General features: G+C 51.0%; 7 protein-coding genes across 7 annotated transcripts; 6 read left to right on the plus strand and 1 right to left on the minus strand.

The window, feature by feature from the left end:
• Positions 1 to 1,047: 1,047 nt before the first annotated feature.
• Positions 1,048 to 1,815, plus strand: Z520_04114 (ubiquitin-conjugating enzyme E2 8; the record flags this gene model as incomplete). Its single annotated transcript, XM_016774624.1, has 4 exons — positions 1,048 to 1,171; positions 1,261 to 1,375; positions 1,435 to 1,616; positions 1,676 to 1,815. 4 exons carry the CDS (start codon positions 1,048 to 1,050, stop codon positions 1,813 to 1,815), a joined length of 561 nt encoding a protein of 186 aa, XP_016634551.1.
• Positions 1,816 to 2,576: 761 nt separating this feature from the next.
• Z520_04115 (uncharacterized protein) lies at positions 2,577 to 3,497 on the plus strand (the record flags this gene model as incomplete). Its single annotated transcript, XM_016774625.1, has 1 exon — positions 2,577 to 3,497. The coding sequence occupies one exon, from the start codon at positions 2,577 to 2,579 to the stop codon at positions 3,495 to 3,497; it is 921 nt and encodes a 306-aa protein (XP_016634552.1).
• Positions 3,498 to 4,568: 1,071 nt separating this feature from the next.
• Positions 4,569 to 5,516, plus strand: Z520_04116 (uncharacterized protein; the record flags this gene model as incomplete). Its single annotated transcript, XM_016774626.1, has 1 exon — positions 4,569 to 5,516. The coding sequence occupies one exon, from the start codon at positions 4,569 to 4,571 to the stop codon at positions 5,514 to 5,516; it is 948 nt and encodes a 315-aa protein (XP_016634553.1).
• An 855-nt stretch (positions 5,517 to 6,371) lies between these two features.
• Positions 6,372 to 7,535, plus strand: Z520_04117 (uncharacterized protein; the record flags this gene model as incomplete). The annotated part of the gene is made up of 1 exon (XM_016774627.1): positions 6,372 to 7,535. One exon carries the CDS (start codon positions 6,372 to 6,374, stop codon positions 7,533 to 7,535), a length of 1,164 nt encoding a protein of 387 aa, XP_016634554.1.
• Positions 7,536 to 9,628: 2,093 nt separating this feature from the next.
• On the plus strand, positions 9,629 to 11,728 carry Z520_04118 (uncharacterized protein; the record flags this gene model as incomplete). Its single annotated transcript, XM_016774628.1, has 1 exon — positions 9,629 to 11,728. The coding sequence occupies one exon, from the start codon at positions 9,629 to 9,631 to the stop codon at positions 11,726 to 11,728; it is 2,100 nt and encodes a 699-aa protein (XP_016634555.1).
• Positions 11,729 to 15,960: 4,232 nt separating this feature from the next.
• On the plus strand, positions 15,961 to 16,826 carry Z520_04119 (uncharacterized protein; the record flags this gene model as incomplete). Its single annotated transcript, XM_016774629.1, has 4 exons — positions 15,961 to 16,215; positions 16,268 to 16,320; positions 16,370 to 16,498; positions 16,571 to 16,826. 4 exons carry the CDS (start codon positions 15,961 to 15,963, stop codon positions 16,824 to 16,826), a joined length of 693 nt encoding a protein of 230 aa, XP_016634556.1.
• Positions 16,827 to 17,631: 805 nt separating this feature from the next.
• Z520_04120 (uncharacterized protein) lies at positions 17,632 to 18,138 on the minus strand (the record flags this gene model as incomplete). Its single annotated transcript, XM_016774630.1, has 2 exons — positions 17,632 to 17,739; positions 17,872 to 18,138. The coding sequence occupies 2 exons, from the start codon at positions 18,136 to 18,138 to the stop codon at positions 17,632 to 17,634; spliced, it is 375 nt and encodes a 124-aa protein (XP_016634557.1).
• Between the last annotated feature and the right edge of the window lie 3,066 nt (positions 18,139 to 21,204).

The raw sequence follows: 21,204 nt of genomic DNA on the forward strand, positions 1-21,204 counted from the left end.
AGGCACGAAGGAGGAGGAAGAACAGACAAGAAAGAGAATCTCAGAGTGTTCTGAGTCATCTCGCAGAACTGAACGCGGTGGCGGTGAAAGAAGAGGTTTTATTTACTGTCGTCGTGATGAATTCTTTATGCGTAAATCTGAGAAAGGTGTGAAAGTGAAGATGTGCCTCGGTGTTTGACAGTGATGGGCCGAGCGGCAGGGCACTCTGGGGGTTAGTGAGCCCACCAGGCGGTCCTGTTGGCTGCAACCGGAGGCCTCGCCAGCCCTAACACCTATGAAGTTTAGAAGGGGAGGCATTCTGGGGCGGCTCGGGGTGTGATTCTGGTCCTCTGGCGTCACTCAACCACATCGGCTGCCGACAGCTACACGTCTGCCTTGGCCCTTTTGCCATCCATAATAATCCCACCGGCCGAACGAGGCTCACCCAAGGGTACGTCCGGCTTGCCGCCCTTCCCTGCCTCGGAAGCGTGCGACTTTCTCATCAGGTACACATTGGGTTAGCTGTTGGGATCGGAGGAAGGCAGCGTGGACATCCGACAAATCAGTCAAGCGGCCAGCGTCCCCCACCATTGCCATCGAACCATCTCCAACCACAGTGGGTGCACAGCGAAACACTCCTCACCAAATCGCAACTGATTTCAAGTTGTTTGTATCGACATACCTCATCCTCTTCATCCTCTTCTTCGCTCTCTCTACGGTTACTGTGTCCTGCTGCCGTCCTTGCCTCTGTCTCATATCTTCCCTCCCAAACGAGTCCTTCACTGCCTGTTCACCTGACGTTGCCCCTTCCGGGAAGTCCCTACTCCTCACGAGGACAAAGGCAAAAGCCGAGTCCAGTCCGCGACAGCACATCCGGTCATCTTCCTGCGATCCTTTCTCCTTTCTATATCCCGCCACACCAGATCTAGTAGTCCTTCTTCCTGAATCAAGGCACCGAATCAGTCCATTGTTCTCCCAGCGCGGTTCTGAGCGTGACGTCGAAGCGTCTGATAATCTACCTTTGAATACAATCTCCGGCCCACCGAGATCTTTGGTTGACAAGGCACAATGAGCAGCCCCAAGCGGAGGATAGAGACGGATGTTATGAAGCTGATGATGAGCGATTACGAGGTGACGCTGGTCAACGACAACATGCAAGAATTCTATGTCATCTTCAAAGGACCTTCGGAAAGTAAGAGCATGAACTGCCTTCTCTGAAGGAGTCGGGTGGTCGGGTTGCTGCAAGATCCAAGGTCACTGACGAGATATCTCTATCTACAGCACCCTTTGCCGAGGGCAAATGGAAAGTTCACGTCGAACTGCCGGATCAATACCCTTACAAGTCACCATCCATCGGCTTTGTGAACAAGATCTTCCACCCAAATATTGATGAAGGGTTAGTTCCGGTTGATGCTGGATATGTCGACTCAAGCAGGGCTGATGTGGTTTGTCTAGGTCGGGATCGGTGTGCTTGGACGTCATCAATCAGACATGGTCACCCATGTTTGATATGATCAATATCTTTGAAGTCTTCTTACCTCAGCTCCTGCGATACCCCAACCCTACCGATCCCCTGAACGGAGAAGCGGCTGCGTTGCTGATGCGGGAGCCTCGAAGTTATGACGCAAGGGTCAAAGGTGAGGATCAAATCCCCGCAATATGAATTAGAGGCAGGAGAATATTGACTCCCATCAAGAGTATATCGCTCAGTACGCTACGAACATCCACGACGACCACGACGAGGACGAACATGAAACGGACGGAGAACTGAGCGAGGTGGAGGATTTCAACAGCGATGGAGAGGATGAGCCGGCCGGCACTATGGAGGATGTATAAGTTTGGAGTCCTGGAGACCGGAGTTCTGTGGCCATTTGGAGTATATCGGGCGCTACGGAATGACCGAGGAACAGCAGCGATATGTGCTAGGCTGGGTTGGTTTTATTCGAGTTGGGCAAGCTCCTTTTGAAGTTGTTGACAAACTCTACCGGGTGTAAATGCTGCAGCCTGCCAGAGCTGCCGGGTCTGTGCTAACACCGTCTCATGTCGCACGCAGGCACCACGAGCGGCAGTGGGGCTTCGGAGGATGTGTTGTAGACTGCGCACTTCCGACATTGAAACAGCAGCCCTGGAGCCTGGCATGGGTTTAATTGTGAAGATCACTGCACGTCTCCCCTCAATGCTCATTATTGATATTGACAATGTACCAGCTCGTCCTACGAGGTACCCGTACAGAGTATAATAGTATAAATCGTACCTAGGTAGTGATCCTACTCGAAATCAGGCTGTCAGACTGAATCGCGGGCGCTACTATTTACGCTGCAGCACCTGCGTCATCGTGGTCTCCAAGAGTCCAAGGCCAAGTGACGTGTTTCCCGGCCACGCGACCTGTTCATCCAAGCCACTAGAGCTAATCCTGGTCACGATTCACATTAAGTTGTCGCAAGTTACACGCTTGTCCCAAGGGTTAATCGAGCCCGAAAACACCAAGCTTGCGAGGCCTGGCCCCTTGTCACAGTCTCATTCATCAATCTTAAGGACGGCTTCAACCCTGTCGTTTCAAAGACAGTTTCTCGGTCGATCGAAAGACTATCCCGACCATGTCGCTACCGCTCGAGTGTTTACCACCAGAAGTTCTCCTCCGCATCCTCTTCTTCCTGGAAATCCCCGACCTGCTCCAAGTGAGTCGCACATGCCACAAGCTGCGCGAAATCGCTTGCGACCCTCTACTTCACCTCGAGCGACTGCACCATGTCTCCCATACTCTATCCACCCTGTTAGCCCGGCGGCCGTCCAAGTCTGCCATCAGTCCTCCCAATTCGTGGATATGGCTAAGCAAGACCAATGTTCTCTCGCGCCAAATCAGCAAGAGTTTAATACGCATCCGACTAAGCCATAATCTCGAACACAGACCGAGTCCGTATGACTTGGTACAGAGGGCGATCCTCCCATCTACATGCACAAACTATTCTTCGCCGGTTTCGCCGGTCCTGATACAGTCACAACAGGCCGTGCAAAAGAGCAGATTAAAGGATGGATTATGTCGCAAACTCGAGCGTCGGCCGAGCATGAATAGTCTGGTGTCTCTCAACATCATGCCCGAAGAGTGCGCGCGGCACAGTGTCTCTCCTGCCATCGTGGCCACGAGGCGCAAAGTGATCAGAGAGAGCTTGAAGGACGGGCTCCGCGCATGGGTTGAAGGACGCGCAATACAAGCACAAAAGAGGAAAGCAGATGAGATGGACGCTACGGAAAAGATTACTGTCAAGAGCTTGGTAAGGAGGTTCGCCGCAAGAAAGGTCGCTGTGGACCTGGAGACCCGGGGACTAGGTCGTCTTGTTGATCCAGTCGTGGCTGAGAAGAGGAAGGCACAGGCGAAATGGGGCAGGGAGGTCGAGCTTGCAAAGAGGGATCAAGAACGAAGAGCCGCCACCAATGGTGCTTGTGCGCAACCGACGCGGGCACATGTCTTGGGACTCAAGAAGTTCTGGGAGGGAGTTATTCGGGCGGCTGCTGGATGAATGGTGTCTATACCTGTTTGTTAAAGCTCCATGTTTGTCTTTTAGTACATATCTTTGGTGATGAAGGTCTATACCCCGGGGTGAGTTCCAGGCTTGTCTGTATTGCAATGGAGACCTATGATTTTATTGAACTCGGCTTTGCAAGCATATGACGCGCATTCCGGCCCGTTCCTTGGACTCCCGATTAGACGTACCAGAATGTGAGTAGCGGTCCATCGAAACTCGGATACTTACCTACCTAGGAGTATTCGGTGTCTTAAGTGCCATCATCACCCCCTATATATCGAGCACGAGTACCTACCTAGGTAGGTAGCTACCGGGTAACTTCTAGAGCGTCAAATTAATCCTTCACGAGAGTCCGCCGAGCTCGCGGACGGGCTTTGGGCCGTGACATGACAGAATGGCTAGCGGCGAGTGCAAGTTGTGATTGTCCCCAGCCACAACACTGTAGGTGAATTCCGAGGTCAGGACCTAAATGCCCTTCACCGTGTCGTGAATTTGGGGTATTCCGTCTTCCTCCTGTTTCGATTACTGGTCAGTCGGGAGGTAAGGTCAGTTCAATTGGGCCCCGGGTGTGCTTGGGGTGATTGTGATGGTGACGGTTAAGGTGGAGCGGAGTAATTTGATAGGACGAGAGGCGATAGGCGAAAAGCCGATTTAGGAAACTGGAACGTGTCCCGCGAATACCTAAATGAGGGACGCGAAGAGCTGTGTGTCACACTACGGAGTGAGGAGGTATTCTGGAGAAGTGGTCTGGACTTTTGGCTCTGGACTCGGTGGCTGTGATGATGGCTCGTGTTCTAACTTCTGGGCCGTATGCAGCAAGGGACAGAAACGTCATTCTTCATAATACTTGACAATAGTATAAAATACTCACGAGTTGGGCCAGAATGGGACGCTGTTCATAGACACGGATCGTCCAGAGGAGAATTCACACAAAGACATTCGACACCACTCACCAGCTTCCTCGCAGTATCTAAGTCTCTTAACTACCCTACAAAACTTCTCGAATCCCGCCGTTTAATGCCGCTGGCTTGTGGCGGCACTGATACTGCTACCACCACGATTACCATGGAAGCCCAGTCGGGTCGAAGCGACGACATCGCTGCAGCTGCTTCAATTCGACTACAGACCGCCAATAACAGCGGAGACGACGTCGCTGATCCATCATCTCCCAGCGTCGACTATGACTCTGACCCCGACTCCAACGACGAAGACGAATTTGATGAGGCGCAATGTCTATTCTGCAACCAGACGAGCCTGGACCTGGTCCAGAACCTGGTCCACATGTTAAAAGTGCACGGCTTGTATGTCGATCCGGCGCATCTGGTGGTGGACGTGGGGACGCTTCTCGCGTACTTCCACCTCATCATCTACGGGCGGTACGAGTGTCTGTACTGCCGGACGCAGCGGAATACTCGCGAAGCGGTACAGCAGCACATGATGGACAAAGGTCATTGCAAATACGACGAAGCCGAACTCAGAGACTTATTTGATATGCCCTCGCCCCATGCAAAGGAGGAACTCCAAAGATATCTTCACGCCCCGCGCTCGGATGGCCCCCGTCCTCCATCGCAGGCTAGATCGAGGAAACCCCGACATCTAAAGCGTTCAGACAGGCACGGCCCTGATGACACAGATGATCCGCTCGACCATATCCTATCGGCTACAACCTCGTGGTCAAGCATCGATGCTGAATCAAGCTCGAGTGCTGCAGAGACACCCTCTCATCATTCCTGGAGTGAACTGAGCACGAGAGCCCTAAAGCAGGAATGCGCGCTCAACAACCACCTCGCGCAACTCCGGGCAGGTGACCGGCGCAGTCTCTTGCATTTACCGACTTCACAACAAAGGGCATTGCTTGCGACTCGCCACAAGCAGATGGAGAAAGCCATGAGGACGGAGCAAACAAACCAGAGCAATTTGGGGAGTGCAGGCAACAAATTCAACTGTCTGGATAAAATCAGATTGATACGGAAACCGCCCCACACCGGAAATATTCACAGCTTGAAACGGTGAACACGATGGAGACCTTTTCGACGTGGTAGAATCGAACTATGCTTGGGGAATATCAGGCCGGCCGGGGGTGCAAGCTATTGACTCAGGCGTGACCCGTCCATCCATACAAAGTGTCCTTGGCCAGGCCGCTACTGGAGGGTTGGCTCGGTAGCGATGGTGGCATCTTGATTCATCATATTCTTGGCGGTTCGCTGGGGCATACTGTGCAATATCGAAGTGTCTCTGGCCTGTCTTTCCTGGACCTAGTATGGTAGTTCTCCAGGCAGTCTCCGGTAGGGCTTGTTGAATAGATCGAGGTATTGTTGGGGCCTTCCAGAGCAAGAAATTACTGCCTAGGCAGAAGAAGAGTGAATTCGCAGGAAAGGCCAGATGCTAACGGAAGGAACCAAAGGATCGACGTCTTGACCTGCCTTGGCTTTGCAGCAGCCTGGTATCAGTGGGTGACCACCAGTGTCCGAATTCAATTTGGCGCTAGCGCAAAGACTACTGCGTGATATCCACGGATGCCAAAGTGCTCAATGCTGTATTTGGCCTCATCGTCTATGAACGTAGTCGCTCTCCAAGCCTTGCAACGCCTTATTGGATTGATCCTTCCACATGTGCCAAGGCTACCGCGTCAAATGTGAGGACCTACGTGAGGACCTGTTCTTCTCCTGTAAAGTGGCGGGAGTAGTCCTCTTCCTCCTGTCTATAAATAAGTGGCATAGGTCGAGCAGAGCGTACGACAGGGTAGTAAATCAGAAGTGATTGACCATTGATTATAGGGCTAGTATCACCTATAAAAGGGGTATTCTATCTACTCTTGAGCACAGCGGGATCCCTACACTTATTGAAAATTTATTGGCTGTTTCTTACATGGCGGCCTCCTCCTCGGCAAGCTATGCTGGCCTGATGTCTAGCTTGACCTTTCTTGATGAGGCATGCCTTCGACAATATAGTCCTGAACAACTACTCAATCGAATGTTGTCTCTGAAGTCCTACATTCATACAAAAAAAAACCAGGCGGGATACCACCTTCCCGAGCTCGAGGGCTTTACGCAAGTAGGGAAGGGTCAATGTGGTAGTGTTTGGGCTTTTCCTGACACAACCAAGGTCTTGAAGGTCATGAACAAGGGCAAGGAAGACCAGCTGCACAACGACTACTGCAACCATGCTCGTATAGAAGAGGCTTTTCGGCAGACCCTTTCGAGCTTCAGACGCAACATCAGCCTACCCAAGTTAGGCCCCTGGGTTGGACCTGGCAATGAGATGTTCTGGGAGGAACACCGTAGCCTGTTTGTTCCAGGAGATTCAGTCCAGCCCACGAGTGGCTTTGTCTCTGAACGAATCTTTCCGGTTCAAGGACCAGTTCGGTCTGCCATTGTTGACGCCTTCGCACCTAGGGATGTGAAAAGAAATAAGAAGGCTTTCTTGTCGCACCAAGAAAACCAGGATTGCTTGATCCGTATATATCTTGGACGGAGACAAAATCGACAGACAACGAACACCTTCAGACTCCGCAATTTCGACATGACAGTGAACGAGATGGAATTCCTGCAACTTGACACCGTCCTGTACGCGGAAATTCTGGCACAGATGTTAGCAATCATCCACTGGAAGGCGAATCTTGATGCCAATGATGTGGAATTTGTGTTTGGTGGCGCCCCTGTGCACAAGGAACTGCCTACCGCCGCAGAGCTGCAGGCAACCGCCATCGCTGACATTGGAAAACTCATGTCTCCAATTGACTTCCATCATCGATCCATCGGCATTTGGGTTTTGGACTTCGACCAATGCAAGGATTTCTCGGCTGATATGGATGGTGTCAAACAACTCGAACGGGGGTTTTATTTCAATGACCCTTACTACCCTCGTCCAGTCTCCGAGCACCCAAACGACGTCGCCTTGTGGAAGACCTTCAAGGAATGCTACCTAGCCACGAGCGCTGCTTTCACCACTAGTGACATGCCACTGCAATTCATCGATGCGGTCGAAGCGGAAGGGAGGAAGAGGAGGGCTGGTGGCTCCCTGTTCAAGTGAGGAGTCACGCAAGTTAGGTAGGGCTGAGGGTATGGAGGGAGCCGACGTCAGAAACAAATGACATTGGTCTGATGAGAAGGGCGTACGACAGGGTGGTGAAACACGAGTTATCAAGTTATCAGCTATTACTTATGGGGTTGTCATTAGCTATAAAGGCTATCCTGTCTACACTGTAGAACACAGCGGGACCTCTATGCTCATCACTAAGTATTAGGTATCTCCAACATGACGGCCTCCTTGTCGTCATTGAGCAATCTTTCTCAGACCATGTTTCAGGATCGTCCAGTATCATGAACATATTGTTGTATTCAATATCGGTATGGTCTGTCGCGTCCCATCAAGCGGGTTAGCCCATTTCAGCTCATATCGGCTCGCGGACCTCCATCTGACGCGGGACCTCTAATGCTACGAGACGACGATCAAGATATGTGAACGTTAGTCCACGGGCAAAAGTGGGGTTATCCTCTGTTGAAAACTTCACTCAGCCTCGCCGACCGCGCGCACCCAGCTTAGGTCAAGTAGAATCGTAGAGAACGGATATACATAAACATTCACACGAAATCATTGCCACTTAAATCATGCAAGGCTACTAGACTAACAAAAGCGCCCATAAAGCTGCACAGCCCGCCGCTCCTCGTCTAGATCGAGGGTGAGATTGGCAGTAATAGTTTTCCTCCTCTGGGCCCGTCGGTTCCAGGCTCCCTCTCAGTTATTGTTGCCAACGAGGCACATTTTCCAACGCTACTGCTTGAAGAGCATCTTTCACGTTTCAAAATCCTTCTTTAGTCGTACCTGCCAGCGTGAAAGAGCATAGCTATTGTCTGGGATGAATAGAGCGAGGTCCGAAAAAGCTATGAAAGTAAGGTGAGAGAAGTTCCGGCGATCCTCGCCTAAGCTACGAGGCAGCCTTCCATGACGACCTAGATCTCAGAGCCTCCCAAGCTGAGGGGTCCTTTCCGCATTCCTGGGCAACACAGCTGCCGTAGCTAGGCTGGCAAGGTCCTGCGCGCGAAACCGTTAGGAAGAACGCGTCGAGTTGTTATCAAATCTGATATCCCTCTTTTCTGCTCGCCGCTGAAGAGAGCAAAGCTCTGCTGCTGTGATCCCGTGGGGAGATCACAACAATCTGGTGAAAAAGCGCCTCGGGACGTGCTTTCCTGCTTGAGAACACTTCGGTTTTCACACGAGGCAACGGCGACAAACTGCTGCCAGCGGAGTATTTACACCGGACACCGCGTGAAGGCGTGAACTCATCGTCCCAGCTGCCAACGAGAAGCAACTGCTTCACGTGCTCGCGAAGGGCCTGAGCAATTTGCGGGGGAAACGCTGTGATGGTGGGGTCGTCATGCTCTACAGCCGAGATCTTTAGGGGAGAAAGACGGATATTCTTCCTTCTTTTTCGCCCTTTTCCATCAGGCTGGGACTGTTTGGCACTCTGTCCTGCAACGGCATTACGAAAGTTCCACGTTTGTCCAATCTATGGCCGCATGAAACCGAAAGATCTCTGCGACCTAACGTCTCGCTTATCCTCGTGCCCAATATATACGAAGAGGTCGTCACTTCCATCCGCCCGTAGCTCTGGGAGGCTCTTGAATTGGAGAGACTGCCCGTGGCCACTGCCGCCTAGCGATTTCCTCTGCTTTTCTCTCTTCGCATATTTTCCTCGTTTGCTCCAGTCAGTGGTTTGACTAGTGCTTTCCTCTACCTCCGTGATTAGCTAAAGTTCCATGCATGTTCAACTATGCCGCTACGTTACCAAAGTCCCATAAACACTCCCCGTCGGGCTGGCGCTTCATCTACGCTCACGACCAATGGATGAGGCTGAACTTGGCACACCCCTTGAGCCGGCATTTCTGTGTTCAAAGGGCCAGCTCATTGCCGAATGATGCACTCCGTCTTCCCGAGTTTGACTCCCAGCATGACTGGTAAAAACTGCCAGCCTCACTTTGAAGTCTCTCTTCACCGCGTTCTTTAGGATCTTAATGCTTATTCAACTGAACATTACGGAAGTGTTGCTCTTTCTGTTTTTCAAAGTCGCTTGCATCTTGCCCAAGATCTAGTCAGAGTCATTCGACCTAGAAACAAAGTACAAGATGAGGCTAGTCAATGCAAGAACCAAACAAGTCTCACAGCCATTTTGCAGCGACATCCCACCGTACGCTATATTATCTCACACGTGGAGATCTGAAGAGATCTCTTTCCAGGACATGCGAAATCTTGAGCAGAACCCAGACCAACATTCTTCTCGGCTCTTTTCCCAGGAAGGTTTCAAGAAGATCGAGGGCTGCTGCGAGCGGGCTCTACGAGACGACCTGGGTTGGATATGGATTGACTCCTGCTGTATCGACAAAAATAGCAGCAGCGAGCTGTCGGAGGCTATTAATTCGATGTTCAAGTGGTATCGAGACGCGAAGACGTGTTACGCCTATTTATCCGATGTCGGTGACGGCGAAAATCCAAGGAATGACGGTTCCACCTTCCGTCATAGTCGATGGTTTACGCGAGGCTGGACCTTGCAAGAGTTGCTTGTGCCGCCTAAGCTCATATTCTTCAGTAAGACATGGGCGCCCATAGGGGAGCGGAAAATGCTGTCGGACGTCATCCAGGACATCACTAGTATCTCACAAGAATTCCAGTCTCCAGGCTCTATATTCGAAGTAAGTATTGCTCAGCGGATGTCTTGGGCAGCTAGAAGGTCCACCACTAGGGAAGAAGACATCGCGTACTGTCTACTTGGTCTATTTGACGTCAACATGCCTCTTCTCTACGGCGAAGGGAGGAAAGCGTTCCGAAGACTACAAGAGGAAATCATCAAGCAGTCCAATGACGAGTCCATCTTCGCTTGGGGTCTTTATCAAATTGATGAGTCCAACTCGGACGCCGCACATACTGGAGCTCTTGCGTTATCACCCTCTGACTTTCTTGGATGTGGAGACATCGTTAAGTGCAAGGCATGGAAACCACGACATACAGTAAGCTTCGAACTGACCAAAAAGGGACTTCGTATGGAGATACCACTCGCCTATCAGCAACTTCCCCCTGGAGAATCAAATATTGCCGACCAGGAACAGATTGTGGGTCTCCTTAACTGTCGCCGACGTGATGATCTCTCCAATGTGATCGCTATTCCTTTTGGACGTCCTTACAACGGTGATTCGCAGAAATACTTCATTCGAGATGGAGACCTCAATCTGATTAACAGACATCGAGATCTACCAGCCAGATTCTTCACCGACAGACTCTTTGGAGCCGCCATGTTTCATACCATTTACGTCAGAGTAGCCAGTGGCCTGGTGAACGGAGATCGTCGTAAGCAGCATCTGTCGACCTGTGATGGAATATTGTGCTTGTGGGCAATGATTGAGATGCCCCCAGATATCACCTATCAGATTTTACACGCCGGTGGCTCTTGGGACGTCCAATGCCAGGGTAAAGACATTATGATACACATGCAAGAGCAAAATGAAGAAAATTGCCTCGGCGCAGCCAACTCTATATATATCCATTGCCGTTACAAAGACTCAAGAACTCATTTCTCGGGACATGATTTTATGGTCAAAGCGGAGCTTTCAATGAGGTCCAATTTGTTCTCGAATCTCATCAAGTCGCTGGATGAGCTCTGGTCCGGAACGAGCCGGATTCGGAAACCAAAGGTTCAGTGTCAAGTGACAAGCGTCCCTTGGAATTCAGATCCCTGTCCGTCAGATATCGAACGCCTTCATCATCTTCCATGGGCACAGAAGGCTACTTTAGCCGAACAAATGGTTGCTGTTAAGGTTACGAAAAGGAGGGTAATGGGCTTGGAAATGCACGTTGCAGCATTCAGATTTGGCCACGAAGCTTCCGCCTCAGAAAGACTCAAAATATTAGGTCGCTCTGTCCGGAACAAGATGAGCACAGTGCTGCATCGAATTATTGTTCTCATTCTGATGAGAAGAGTTACATTACCTCAAGGAGTGTTTCTTTCAGACAACGCAGTTATACGGATCGTGTCATCGTTGATCATCACCGCGATGTATTTTGATGAGTTTGCTTTTTTGACTTTTAACAAAATGCAGGTTGCAAGAATGGGTCTTTGGATGATGAGTGGCGCAATTGTGCGCTTCATATTGGTAATGGAAAGACGTCAACTCGTATCTCCTTTTTTTTTGGATGCTCCCCGACCTCATTCAATCATGCTTACTACGGTCTAGCGCGATATCGCCTCCAAAGGAGGCCAGGCCTCTGGAGGCTCATTCGAACCGGGTAGTGAACAGGCCAGAGAGGCTGGCAGGAAGGGAGGGTCTAGCTCTTAAATAACAACAGCCTGCAAATGAGATTCCAAATTTTACAGTCAGTGACCCGCATTTTACATTGCTATTTCTTCTTTGCGCAGATCAGGGCGAAAGAATCGAGAAACTTCCGTTTCAAGAGCCGCTCCCGATTCTGTCAAGTGTGTTTGAATCTTCATCGAGGCCCATAAGTTGTCGGTTCGCCACGGACTGGGTCGAGCAGGTGAAGTAAGGCTACAGCTTGAATGAAACGACTTTGAGCGTTTCCAGTGACTTCATAACAGTTAGGTTTGCAGGATGCTGCACACGAGACAGGCGGGAAAATTGTGTCGGATGATGTTCAAATCCCACATCCCTCTTTTCCGCTTGCCGCTGATGAGAATTCTCGAATTGTCCAGTCAGAGACCTTCTCGGTCATGGAAAATTCAAATGCAAGCACTATACCCTCTAGGGAAAGTGAACGGCAGAAGCTCGTATAATAAGTTAAAGGACGAGAATCCGATCCCTGAAGGGAGTCCGTTTGACACTGACGGACAATTCTCCGCCCACCAGAAAGGCGTGGACTTCATATAAAACGCTGATGAGACTGTCGGGGAGTAGAGTAATTCAAGTTTTGCAAGCCATTGGACAGGGATTATCGGGCTTCACCTCCCGCGAACCTCGATTAACGATAGACCGCCCGGTCGTCAATTTCTCAGTCATCGATTGACATGGTCACCGTCCCACCTCGATGCTGTCTGCGCTAATGAACCTCACAAACTGGTGGTCGACGTTATCAAGATGTTTTCAACATCATGTGACGGTGGTTCGTCGGTGATCATCCTCCGTTGCACCATAAAAAGTTCGTGGTTGATGATGCTATTCTGGGATGTCTGAAAACGGGTAGTCTGGTGGATCAGGAATTCTGACCCACCAAATCGAGAGGTTCGCCAGACTGCTGTAATAGTTCGCTTCGGGGGAAATCAAGAGAAGGTGATCCTGCGTGTGCCTCGTTATTGACACTTGCGGTTGATGCTGCATCTCACCTGCGTGATAGTCGCACTCGCTTCCAGATGACTCTGGACATCCTTTGTCAGAGCCATTCTCTTGCCCGGAAATGGGAAATTACAGAATTCGTGATCCGACAAAGTGGATACCTTTTCCGGTTGGACACTTTCTCCGGGCTCTAGCTCGGATGCCGCAGAGTGGATTCATTGGCAGGTCACATACCCCACTTTGCACGAGGTAAAGTTGTTGTTGTGTCCGAATTTGGGGCACTTCATTTCCAGCCTCAGGAAGAATGCATATCACGTGGTCCATCGTGGCAGGCATGCACGTGCCATAACTCCGCCACCGTAGTTAAGGCACGTTATGCTCAATAAGACTGCCTGTAGTGGCGGGACAACAATGATGCTTTGATCTAAGATGCTGGCGGCTTGGCCAAGGAGAGGCTAAAGGCCGAACCAGGACAGTACTTGAGAGCGTCCAACGTGATAATCGATGCCAAGGTAGATGGCAAGTCTCGCTCCATCCTCACGAAAGACGCCACCGCTCCAGACCATCGGCTTCCCTGATCTTCCTGAATTGAGTCTCCAGGTATACCGTCAATGTGTTCCGCGAGGTGGTCACATCGATGCTCCTCATTGGATGCGTCCACAGTTTCGAGTCCAGTCGGCTTTTCGGAATTCGAGGACGAGGAGGAGAGGAAGTCGAGGAAGTCGAGGTTGAGGAAGTGGAAGAGGCCGACGACTGGGCAGAAGATGACACTCTATACTCCGATGCAGAAGGACGTACACGAGGTCAACAAGCTGCCCACTCACACTGCGACTTTGTCTTGTCTGGGATAAAGGATGCGAGACATCCAGAACAACGTCGATTATTGCAGTAAATACGGAGCACAACTTTACCGTTCCAGTCGTCTTATCACCCCACAACGCGTGAACGGCAGAGCACGATGAATCATGGCGGAAGATGACGCCGGATCGGCATTGATGTCATGGTACATCCGCAGTTGGCAGCTGGCCCATCTGATGCTCAGAATTAAGCATGGCTTCTTTTGACGGTATATAACAGAGTCGACAGCAACCCTACGACCGAACTTAAAGCCGAACATTCCGGCGATCCACGAATTCGGCCGGCATTGTCATAATACACGCACCGGGGCCAGGACTTAATGCTCGGGACTTTCGGTCAGTCGTCCGCCAAGACCAGCAGAGGATTTGCCTTTGTTCCTCTCTCCCTGTCAGTATTGCTGCCTGCGAAATGGTTGGTCTGCAGTCATCATTCAGCTGCGTTCAAGGCGGAAAAGGGTCGGCTGACCGTCCTCGCAATCCAGCCATATGGGGGAAATTCGCCTTCACTTTGATAGGGGAGACAAATGGCTTACTCGCCCTTGTCACTACCACTTGCGAGGCAGTTGCTGCAGCAATGATCCTGGGCGTCCTCGCACATAGCTGTCTGGATCACGTTGGCCAAACCAGACACCGCATGTACCAGCTCTTCCGCGTATACGCAGTGTATTGAGACTACAATTATTGGCCAGTACTATCAGAATCCTCTGGGTGGCAACGGTATGAGGCGAGCCAACAGCATATGGGCTTATCTAAATTGTCGTCTGAAGACAACACTGAAACTCTCTGGTTGAAAACCACGGTAAAGGTGATGTTGGACGCTCGCGACACTGATATAGGGTATTCTTGTCCGTTAACTTTGAATTCAGCTCATCAGAGAATTGGCCCCTGTGATTCTTCCACGGGTGAGAGAGTAGCCGCCGAAGCGACCCCGAGAAGTCTGCTCTCAAGTTAGTAAACGAGCCTTAGGAGAAGATACGAACATGGCCAAAATTTCGAGGGCAACGTCAGTGGAGCGGCCACTCTCATGCTTGATGTCCATAAGCTTTGTAGAGAAGTGCTTCACGATCAGGTATGAAGCATGAAAAGCTCTGGTGCACCGTGACTTGGATTGGAAAACGAATCGTTGCCACCTACGCGAAACTTGAAAGCCATACGATGAATTAGGATATAATAACCCCCATCGCCGTCCCCGATTGCAGGTCCGGTGCATGCTCTTCCATGGTCGTAAGGCGATACAGTATTCCTAAATGAAGAATCGTGGCCAGCGAAGGTATTGAATTAGTCGTCTTGATCCCTTGGATCATCAGATCCTGGTTCCACACTCTCTGGTCCGCGGAACTTGGCCGGTACGGTAAACTGTAGAATCGTCGGCCGGTTATCTTAGTAGAATATATTGTAGGTTTAGTACTAGATTATGTTTAATAAGATTCAGATATTGTTTATATCTATACTATACAATTCTAGTCACACCGTTAGGAACTCATAGGACGACTAGGTCCTTCTGCGATTTCGCTGCCGTGGCTGAGATCTATGCTGCCTGGATACCACAGGTCCACTGCCAAGCGTGAAATATTAGTCACCTAGCTCCTTAGCTGGCGACAACTATGAAAAGTATACTCGCTGGGTATCTTGAACCGTGGACCAGGTCCGTGGTCATTTTTACTAACTACGGTACGGCACTATTTATAGTCGACTAAGGTTAGCCGAGTTTTCTACGCGCCCTTTTCGGCTAACCATTACTCGATATAAGGTAGCGTGACCGGATGTGACTAGAAATATAGCTTACGTAGACTTTCGACGTATATAGAAATCAGGATCGAATAGTAGCGATAAGCGGCGTTCTAAGGCAGTGTAATAATCTAGCACGAGCTAAACCCTCGAATGTTGAGCATACGTTGGAGTATTCGTGCGTATAACTATCTCCTAGTCCTTTTGGAGCGTAACTAGGTAGTCGGGGCCAGAAGTTGATAGGTGTGGAGGGAATTAAGCTTTGTGGCGTTGCCCTTAAAGCTTAGTTATTCACTAGGTCCCTTAGATTAGTGTGGGGTCTTTAGTGAACCCTGGTTGATTTTTCACATGAAAATTCGCAATCAGTAGCACAACTAACCGGACCTGGTCACCCAGAGCGAACGGAATGGAGGCTCTTCGCGGCGTTCTCACCATTTCTTGCAGGTTTCTGTGTGCAGTCGCAGCATGCTAAAGTCTTTACGAAACGAGCTTGTAGGGGCTGGGTTTGAAGCCATGGCAGGAGGTGGATTTTCCCCTCTCCATCCACATCTAGTCACCCGCTACTAATATCCTTGCTTAGTCGAACTTGAGTTCATGAATTTCCAGACTCCCGGAGAGGAAGGTTATGCTTCAGACAGTCACACAGCCCATCGACCGAACGTGGCTGCTTTCCTGGAAGACAATGCCCCGAAGCGTTTGCGCCCTATAACCGTCGACAACTTTGGATATAGCCTGTCGAGACCCAACGCCACGAGACGGTACTTTTACGACATCTTCGACAAAAGTGCACAGTTCAACTGTAACATCGAGGGCTGGCACACCGAAACCGGCCCTGGTGTTTATGAAGCGGTACGCCTGAGAATGCCATCTGGCCGTTCCGTGAGCTGACAGCGCATTCTAGGCTTTGAAGGTCTCCGAAGTTGGCGAGATCGCCGACAGGGTGTCCCTCTTCAAGTACGCCATGCCCGTGTCACTCACCGCCTATTGCTAAAAGCGAGAACAGGTATCTGGTGAAATCTATTGGCGTCGACCACAATGTGACGCCGTGTTTCATGGCAAAACCTCTACAAGGATTCGCTGGCAATTCTGGCCACGTCCATGTTTCCCTATGTGGTGCAGATGGAAGAAATCTGTTCGCAAGAGAGGTGCCCGATGATACCGCCAAGTAGCACGATATCGCACATCTCTCTGACCTAGGAAGAAGCTTCCTCGCGAGCCTGTTGGAAGCGTTACCAGATCTCATGCCAGTCTTTGCGCCCACAGTCAACTCGTACAAGCGGCTCGTCGAAAACTACTGGGCGCCTGTGGATTTAAGCTGGGGTCTCGAGGACCGTCTGTCGTCCATCAGGCTCATTGCCCCGCCTGTTTGCAAACCCAGCGCCACCAGATTCGAAGTTCGCGTTCCTGGAGCCGACACGCATCCCCATTTCACGTTACACGCCATTCTGGGAGCCGGCTAGCGCGGCATTCGGGACAATCTCGAGCTGACGCTCCCGCCGGCGTGGGCCGAGAAATCGAGAGGTCGCACGGCGGTTCTCCTACCCAACACATTACAGGACGCGGTCCGGAGATTTGCTGCTCCAGATAGCGTTACAAGGCAGGTCTTCGGCTCGGAGTTTGTCGACTATTTCGCCGCATCGAGAGAGCATGAACTGCGCATATGGAGAGAGGCTGTGACAGACTGGTTCGTTTGGCAACCCTTGCCCGGCTCGCCAAAATGCTAATCTTCACGTTTTACAGGGAATTCAAAAGGTACATCGAAACTGTTTGATTTTGTTTGGAAGGAAACAGCCAACCGAGCGGAAAGCGTACGCTAGGCTGTGCTGCAGTCAGCTACACGCGGCAAACTCACTCACGACCCACAGCCATAGGCACGCAGAAAGAATAGCCAAAGATCCGTTGCGGGTGCTTCAGCCGGCTGGATAGATAGACCAAACGAATTTTCGAACTTATTTGGGGAGCAGCCGCCATCAGCACCTGTACCCCAAGGACAGGCCCCAGGAGGCGAGAAGCCAGGATCGCCGGGGTTCAGAGTGGCTGGGATTCGGTCTGCAATTGAGGCACACACTAGACTAAACCAACTTGGCTCCCAACTCTGGAACACAGAAAGACCATCTGAATGTGCGCTTCGAGGTGTTAGGAAGCCCCTCCCCGGGTGGGCAAAGCCAGCACCGATGGTGTTAATCGAAAGAAAGGCAGCGAGCAGAGCCGCAAGATGTCACCTCCCCCCTCCCCTGTCCTGCTAGCAACAAGCCCAAGACGAACCTATAGGCAACCTTCATCGTTCCCTTTATCGCCATCCTCCCCAGCACCCGGGTCGCCCTCGCACTCGGCGCCGGCCGACGAGAGCTGTTCAGATACGATGGTGATTTGCTATTTCGGCCACGCGCAAGGTCAGCAATCTGTCCATCTATCCCTCTAGTCGGCGCGGTGGCCCCCTTGTCGTTTGAAACTTGACGGGTCGTAATGATCCATCTGGATCAGGGGTTGAAAATCTCTACTTACCTCCTCGTAGTAGTCCAACTTGGACAGATAACCTTGCGCGGTGGCCTCTGCCTGCGCGATCTCGGCCTGGTTGCCGCTCTGCTGCGCCACCGCGACGTCAATCTGTTGGAGATTGTACAGGGCAAGGTATTTCTGGTACTGCTGTTGGTACGTTGCCAATTCCGTCTGCAGCTGGGACTCCACGCTCCTTTTAACGGGCGTGTCCGCGAGAGGCGCTGCGGCAGCCATGGCCGCCATGGCCGCAACGAAGACTGATAGGACGCGCATTGTCGGAGGCGGTGAGGGTATGGGACCTGGTGTGACTGCGGCGATTGGCGCACGGGTGTCGGAGATCAGGCAAGGCTTTGATTTTCGCTGGACGGTACTGCTCTTCGCGCGACTATCTGTCTGGGGGAAGAGTGCGAGAAGAAGCAATGGAATTGCGAGCTGATCATTGCATATATATACCTTTGTGATCTGCACCTCACGACATCAGACACTCTTTGGATATGGGTTTGGGGGAGTGAGAAATTGAGCTGACGAGCCCATCAATTGTTCTCAGCTAATTGACTACTGAAGCTTGGTGTCGAGATCAGGCTAGCACGGAGCATTTCATACCGAAGAGGGTAGCAGGAGGTCGCCGAAGGATCGCTACTGTCTCGAAATCACGACCATGAGTCTTCATTCTTTCTAGCTAGTTGAGTAAAGGATTCATCCTCCGTAATACCAACGTGAAAGAGGCAGGGTGCATGTTATAGCGAAAAGGGTAGCAGGAGGCCACCAGAAGAGTAACCTTAACGACCATTTGGGCTGACCCACGAAGAAAGCGGGGCGATTGACGAAGGAGAGGCATTATTAACGCGAAAGCCCTCCAGGGGGTCAGCTCCGACTGTCCAAGTGCCTCTGTACTCCACAGCCGACGCTATCGTACAGCCCATGCCGCGCACGGGTCTCGTCGAGGAGGCTAGCTAGGGTTCTAGATCTCTGTCAGCAGCTCGGGTTCGCAATCTCCCGCCCAGGCGCAAGCACCGTAAAGCAGCCCCCTATTCCCCGAGATCCAGATTGAATCGAGATAGACAAAGCCGGGAAGAGCCCCGCGTCCAATAGCCCGAATCAGTGAGCTCAATCTTCTCGAGAACCTCCAAGGCTCACCACAATATCGCCATCAGGGAAATTGGCTACGGCACTGGATGCGAGCTTGGTTTTTATCAGGAATGCTGCCTCATTTGTTTCTGCTTTGGGACGTCGGTCGTTTCACACCAGCTACCATCGCAAAAACGGACCACCCATAAGCAGAACCACCTCGGGCAGCCACTATATGCTTTCAAGCATTTCTCCTTGTGGCAATGGCCTCAGCCGGCAGCCTCTGCGCAAATTCAAGTGCCGAGGAGATCCCACGCGCAACAGAGTCCATAAAGAACGTATAACTTGTACAGCAAATCCCAGTCTGGGAAGTGCTTACAGAGCCTCGGCCAATACCTGGAATGGGGCAGGGCCACAACATGCAGCAGGTCGGCCCAACATCGTATACGTTCGATCCTTCCAAGAAATCAGTAGTGCTCGTAGCGGTGGCTGATCGGGTCCAGACGCTGGAGGAGGTGCTGACGGGTGCCAATGGCAGGGGCGGTCAGGATGATGAGAAGAGTACTCGACTCGGGCTCGCTGCGACTGAGGGTTTGGCCATACGGAGAGGTCAAAGACCGAAGGCTGGAGATGGATGGGACGGCACCGGGTTCCAAGGACAGCGGTCATGACCTGCTGAGAGCAGCAATGTTATCCTCCTTTGGACCCATCTTTGGCAGGCAGCTTTGGTGACTGAAAACTTGAAGTTCTGAGCAAACACCTCGATGGAGGCCAGGACAAAGTGTCACTTCTGGGAGAGACGTGCGTTGAAGAGTACAACAGAATCCCCTACTAGTTTCAAGAATGTCTGCAGGGGGATGTCTACTGGAGTCTATTTGCTTGTCTGCTTTGACGGCCTCATCACATGGAGCCTTTCAAATTCGAGACTCAACTGTTAATATGTGCATCCGGGACAAATGCACTCTTTAGTTACTGAAGCTAGCTGTCCAAGTCACACTGGTAGGGATCCCTTGGCTAGGTACCGGCTTTTCGAAAACCACGAGTCTATATATATATATATATTGATATATCTGCGGTACCGACCCTGTCAGTATCACACACCTTCTGTAAGGCCAACCACGCCTTAGCCGAGACTTTGCCGTGCACGCCAATCCTCATCACATTGGAATAAGCACCAACAGCTGTCTATTGAATTAGATCGACGCCAGTAGCAGATGACAGATTGTCTTCTAAAGGTCGACAGAATTCCGGAATAGGCAGTGGGTATTTTGTTCTGCCAGTTCACGTACAGTGATTCGCGGTAGGCTATCTGTCACATGCAGTTGACCTCTTCCTTGTACTAGATCCCGTCAGCCAACTCGGTTGCTCAAACAGCTTACTGGCGTCGACCTAATTCACACAATTCATCCCAGCCCGTCTAATCTTGGTGCTTGTACTAAGTCACGCAAGAGGATAGACGGAAAACCACAAGGGAGGCGTCCACTCCAAGTACTTGAGATCGTCTCGCAGCATTTTGTCAATTTGATCCATTTCCTTACCCTTACATAACCTTGACACCGCATTGGGCTCATTTACACCAATCATTTCCATGGCTCGTTGCTTGGCTACTTGGCCAATTCTGAGAAATTGAGCGGGCACTACTGCTTTTGACTTTAGCTGTTCTCAAGCCAGCTTGAGACCATTATATTTGTCTCCGAATCTCTTTAAATATTTGTGCTCTTTTCCCATTGAGACGACCACGCCAACAGTCGGGACAATAATACATCGGTTGTATCTACAACTCCATTAGACATCTAAAGCCGGCAACGCGGTAACAATCATATGAACCCCGGTGCATGACTACAACAAGTGGAAGAAGGTCGCCAAAGAGAAGCACAAAAGGCCACCGGTTCGAAGGCTCGACTACCGACAAAACGATCAGGGATGAAGTCCACCATGCTCAACGCTACACGAGCCAAACGTTTCACCAACAGAAGCCTACCAGATAAGGTTGGGATACACTCTAAGAGAGTTAACACAACATGACCAGGCAAGCACACGAATAGGTTGCATGAAGGCTCCGTGCGGATATTGGGATTCTATGGAGTACTGTGATGGAGTGCTGTGAGTGAATATACCAAATAACCGGGAAAGTGCTTACGGCTTCTGATGATATGCGTTTTCACGCTTGGAGGTGGTAGTGGTAGAATAAAATAGATTGAGCGGTCGATGGAGTTTCGATAAATACTGACAGCTCCGGGCCTTAGATCAAGTGAAAATTCACCGAGGATC

This window comes from Fonsecaea multimorphosa (genome assembly GCF_000836435.1).
Source record: "Fonsecaea multimorphosa CBS 102226 unplaced genomic scaffold supercont1.6, whole genome shotgun sequence".
Lineage (NCBI taxonomy): Eukaryota > Fungi > Ascomycota > Eurotiomycetes > Chaetothyriales > Herpotrichiellaceae > Fonsecaea > Fonsecaea multimorphosa.